This window comes from Aptenodytes forsteri, unplaced genomic scaffold, assembly GCF_000699145.1.
Source record: "Aptenodytes forsteri isolate BGI_AS27 unplaced genomic scaffold, ASM69914v1 Scaffold130, whole genome shotgun sequence".
In the NCBI taxonomy this organism is placed as follows: Eukaryota; Metazoa; Chordata; class Aves; order Sphenisciformes; family Spheniscidae; genus Aptenodytes; species Aptenodytes forsteri.
This window is the reverse complement of record NW_008795133.1, coordinates 335,947-341,637: the sequence shown is the minus strand read 5'-3', so window position 1 is coordinate 341,637 and position 5,691 is coordinate 335,947. Positions and strand designations below refer to the sequence as shown.

Sequence of the window (5,691 nt, the reverse complement as noted above, 5' to 3'; positions counted from 1 at the left end):
GTTTCTGCCAACTTACAGGCGAGTTTGATGACTTCAAAGGAAGAAACCTCCAACATGCCAAAAATTCCCTGGAAAGGCCACATACATCTGCTGTTGCTGGAGGCTCTTCTGCCACTGTACCATTGCCTGCCCTTTGCAAACTTGGCCAAATTGGTAAACCCTTTGAAACACCATCAAAACACCACCAAAACAAAAAGTCTCTAGGTGGAAGAAACAAACCTCATGCGCTAGGCACTCCTAGCAGGAAACAATGAGCATTCTTATTAAAACAGAAGTCTAGAAAAGCTTTTTAAGCATCTACATACAGCAAGAAGTTTTTTTATGGAGAATCATGCCTTCATGAGCATAGTGTGTGAAGACAAGCGTTGAAAAATTGTTCTCCACTCAAAACAGGCAGAAAAATACATTATCTCAAAGATGGAAAAAAATTAATGTCAAGTTAAAGGAGTCCAAGACAGACTGGAACTATTTTATTAAATCAGGAACGATACCAGGCCATGGGCTGTAGTCCGGTATTAAAGCTCAGGAAAGTGCATACCATTCAGAAGGTCAGATAAGTGCATCCTCACAAGCTGCATCCTTAAGCTGAAGTGTTACTGATGGAGCACATGTTGGAAAGAAAGAGAACTAGGGCTGTTAAATCACTTGTAGAACCAGTACACTGAGAAAAGACGGCCAGAAATGTTTTTATTTTGCACAAGTATAGAACAACATAAATGTCTTTTGACACCTTTGAGCAAAGTTCCTTAAACCCCAAGGTACATCCAAGTGTGTTAATCAATGATAACTGAACAAGCAATAATAAGACAGGTAAACAGACGTCCTTAAAATGTTGCTTAAATAAATTAAAGCCGAATATTTCTGAACCATCAATAGTATTAGCAGATGCTCTTTTTTCAGTCTACTTTTGAAGCGATGTCATCACTGACTAACTTAAAAAGATCACTTTTTTTTCCTACAACTAGGTACCCTCTTTTAGACTCTCAACCAGAAAACAGGCAAACTGAATGGGTGTTTTTTGAAGGGGAGCAGTAGATGTGTCTGCTCATGCAGTACTGACTAAAGATTGAGACAGCAAATCTTGCACAGACAGAACAGATAAGAGATCTGTCTGACAGTCCACTGGAATTTCGTTTGCTCTGCAGACAAAACAACAAGGTTGCTTGGAGGTAATCCAATAAACCGTTCCAACAATTATGAACAGAAAGGATTCAAGAAACGTGGAAAAACTGTTAGATTAAAAAAAAAAAAAGAAAAAGCAGCAAGGCTGAAGGTTTCAAAATTTGTTCGTTTTCAACATGCTCATTAAATGCCTGAATCTCCAGAACCTTGCTGACATTACTTAACCTTTAAAATGAAGGCTCAATCATAAAAAACCCTCTCATAAAACACGAATAAGATCCAACGTTATCCTCAATCGAGGAATATCGACATTAAGAACTTTAACTTCCACTCTTTCTCCAGGACCTAACCCCAGGCTTCTTCTCTTCTTCACTTTAGAAAGTTTTGCTTCTGTTATATTTCGCACTGGAATCAAACCTGCTTTTCCCACACCAATATCAACAAAAACTCCAAATGGCGTTGCATTTTCAACTTTTCCAGTCAGAACAGCACCAACGCTTAAGTCTTCAAAGCAGACTATGCTTCTCTTGAAGTCAGGTTTATCAAAATCTGTTATAAGAAACAAGAAACAAAAATAAGACACTGGAGAAAAAGCTTGCAATATTTTCTAAGGGTTGTTTCCAGCTGATAGTTTCTAATTAAGAAGTCATCCCAAGGTAGCTCTAAGGTCCCAAATACTGCTTCATTACATTTTTTAAATAAAGACCCATCTGTGACAAACAACTACTTTTTTGTATTTTATGAATCACTTTAAAAGACACCAATTAATGGAATAATAAGTATAGTGAACTCCGTGGTATGAAACTATCACAAGGGGATCAGAAGCGTGTAGTATATGAGCTAGTGACTGAAAGGTTCTTTAAATTTTCTTGGAGCTAGGTAGTAAAGACTTGAGGTGACTTACTTGAGCTACATAAGTTATACATAAAATTCTATTCCTATACTAATTTGTATACAGAAAGGTGAATACTCAGTCTCATCACATAATAAAGAGAAAAAAGTCAACAATGCATTGTTCTTAGGCTTGCTGTTCATCTGCACCATGACATCACACAATCAACTGTTTTCCATGACATGATATGCTCAACTGCTTCTATGCACTGGCAACTTAAAAAAAATCACACATGCATGATTATAACCAGGTAATATCCCAATATATTATATATATATATCTCACAGATAGATCTCTTAAACTCTCTTGTTACTTGCTTACTACTTTCTGCTCCTGCAGAAAACCGTTCTGACCCATCTCAACAACTTCCCTTTCAACCTTTTCCTACTGCTGTTTTACCTTTTCCAAGATACAATAGGACTGACATTTTCCACACAGAGCCTCACCAAACCAGGATTGCAACCATCTTCCTATATTTGCCTTTGAGAAATAAAATACAGCCTGAACAAGTTTATAGCTAAAACGCACTGGAAATTAATCAGTCTGTAACTTCACCAGGCTGTGGGTCAGACCCCAATTGAGTACACAAGCTGGCAAATGCAGCAATAGACTTTGAATAACATCAGATTTTTCTACTGAAGGAATGTACCTAATTGCTCAAGTCCAAAATGGTTAATCCTTTTGTAACATTATACTGTGCAGTGGCACTTCAATGAAAAAAGCAACTAAACAGCCATTCAGGGCAACGAGCGTAAGAAGATTCAGAGGAACGATGGGAGTCTTTTTACATGTTTGCAAACCGGTTTTTTTTCCCCATCCTGGCAGATTCATTACAGTTACCTGATTAGCTGTTCAACTTCAATGTTAAAAAGACAATTTCTTGCAAGAAATGCCTTGCAAGACCTTGGCTAGAAAAAGATTTTTAAAATAATATGATACAAATATTCTATTCTTTCCCTTTCCCCAAATAATGCTTCACATTTTTCTTTGTACTAAAATCATTCAGGAAAAATAAACATAGAATTTCAACTAAATTTAAGAGGATACATAGGAAAGCTACTCTTTGTCTGTAATACCCTAACATCACATCTCTACTGTTGAGAACAACAACAGAACTGGATTCTCAACCAAGATTATTTTTTGAATCAGGGTAGAGTACAAACCATTCAATCTGCCTGAGCCCTGTTAGATGCGATGCATTTCCTCACTGACAGTCACTAGCAGGGTTGCAAAGACAATTAATTACAGCTATACAAGGCTACTAGGTTGCCTGCTCCAGTCACAGCCTGTCTATGGTAATACTGAATGTACTGGATCAGCAGAATATGAATATTTCCACTGAAGATTTTCTTTTGCTTTTCTATCTTCATATGTTAATAGTCTATCCTACTGTAATTTAGATGCGAGACCACCAGAACAAATGGTGACATAGAAAATACACATTTTCAAGATCAGTAGTGGGAAATATTTAAAAAGTCTACAAGGAAACTACTAATGAACCCAAACAAGGGGGACAGAAGTGTTATTTTTTTAGGCATAAGTTTATTATTTGTTATTACAAGCCTGCATCTTTGCTGCCTACCTTTATCTTTTGCTGTCATAAGAGAATCCAGCTATAAGTTTCATTAAACAGCAGCATCTTCAGATGTTTTACTTCACTGCTTACCTCATCTTTCTTCCCTTCCACCTCAAACTGTTCAGCGCTACTGCAAAGTTTTAACCAAGGTAGGTCATGAGCCATGTGCTCCTATTACACTTTTCTCCAGGAACTAGTGCAATAAAAGAGCAGAACGACACACTACTACACTACTGCTCCACAGACCCTTATTACTACTGTTTCAGCTTGGTCTCAGCACTCCCCTCTGCGATGGAGAGCCAACGCAGATTTAATCAGTATAGAGTCAACATATTGAAACTATTTCATTTGTTAACAGCCATACAATTCCCCTTCCTACGGTTGAAAATGCCATGATTTAAGACAGGATTCACACTCCTTACCTACTGAGCTGGAAAGAAACATCTGACTATGATATAGCCTTTATCTTGTCTGAGAAAAGAAATGGAGTTACACGTCCATGAAAATCACTACTGACTTTAGAAGAAAAAGTGCTGTTTAAAACTGGTATGCAGAACAAGCAAACAGATTACAACCTTCAAAACAAAGGTTTACCTGTTCGGATGTCAAAGCCTTCAGGCTGAGTCAGACCATCAATGATCAGCTGCAGTGTGTGCACCGTCGTATTTAGCTTTTTGGCTGTGCCTTCCAGTCCTTCCTTTTGAATTACTGCATTTACTTTTTGCTGCATATCTGATTTTCCTATGTCATTTGCGTTTCCTCCAATGAAAGATAAAAACCTGGGAAGTTCAAAACAAAGATAAAGGGAGATATTTGTAACATCCTTCAGTAGGAACTGAACCTTTGCTATACTTAGGGGTTTTAATTAGTTTTGCACTGATGCATGAACAAAACTTCGGACAAAAAATATGAACGGTGAACAAACAGTTTCCCAACTTCATATCCTCTCAACTCATCACTGATCTGAGACAAACATGAAAATTTTGAGTCTATCTGTATACATGTATCTCCTGGAACAGGCTACAAAACTAGATGCAAAATTTCAATATGTAAATCACTTCTCAGACCGATGATTTATGTCATGCTAAAACCAAATCTGATTATGACTGAAAGATTTATCTTACCATGAAAGTTCCCCAGAAATATGTGAGTTCTATAATACTGTCATTTTTATTGTCACTCTCATTCAAATCAAAATGAATGGCAATTTAGTAAAACAACAATTAACATTTAAAATATTAAATTAATACAAATAATCTTTAACCAAAATTAGGGATAAGAAAAACTTTACATAAAATACTTCTCTTGTCTATGAACTTCATGGTTAAGAAAAATTAGTTTTTCAGAAACTAAGGAATGATCAAGTCAAAGCAGTCACACAACACAAACACCCTCTTCCTTCTCTATTGTCACATACATACACACATTGCAGATCGAGACAAATTTGGACTGACATCTAAAAAGGCTGAAAAGAAATACTTAAAAATAAATACATTTTGATCTGGGGAATCTTTTGGGGTTTTTTTATTTATTTAAAAAAAAAAACCACTGAGATTTTTAGTTCAGCAATGTTGGCACATATGCTGAGAAGCACAGAGAATAGATGACAAAAATTCACATGCAGTAGTGATGCCTTAGACAATGTTTATTTATCACTGAATAAATGTCCTTATTTTACTGAAGGACTTGAAAATGCAAACGAAGTCTTTAATGGATATAAACCAATGAAAATGAGGATGCAGCTCATAGAAGCTGAGCCACATCATACTAAATAAAGCAATTGGTCCTTCTCTCAGTAGACACTTCAGTTATCTGTCCTGCTGCCCTGCTCTGCATCTGTCCTGGTTTCAGCTGGGATAGAGTTAATTTCCTTCCTAGTAGCTGTTACAGTGCTGTGTTTTGGATTTAGGATGAGAATAACATTGATAACACACCGATGTTTTAGTTGTTGCTAAGCAGTGCTTACACTAGTCAAGGACTTCTCAGCTTCCCATGCCCTGCCAGCGAGAAGCTGGGAGGGAGCACAGCCAGGACAGCTGACCCAAACTGGCCAAAGGGACATTCCATACCATGTGACGTCATGCTCAGTACATAAACTGGG

The 5,691-nt window shown here is 37.0% G+C and overlaps 1 protein-coding gene across 2 annotated transcripts in view; it reads right to left on the bottom strand.

Annotated features, from left to right (window-relative positions):
- Positions 1-662: 662 nt before the first annotated feature.
- The window catches only part of SRBD1 (S1 RNA binding domain 1), a 133,337-nt gene continuing 128,308 nt past the window's right edge, over positions 663-5,691 (bottom strand). For both annotated transcript variants that reach the window (XM_009278384.2, XM_009278386.2), the window contains exons 21-22: positions 4,185-4,369; positions 663-1,671 (exon numbers count right to left, since the gene is read on the bottom strand). In XM_009278384.2, the coding sequence (XP_009276659.1) occupies positions 1,382-1,671; positions 4,185-4,369 (475 nt within the window). In that variant the 3' untranslated portion in view covers positions 663-1,381. The remainder of the gene's footprint in view (positions 1,672-4,184; positions 4,370-5,691) is intronic.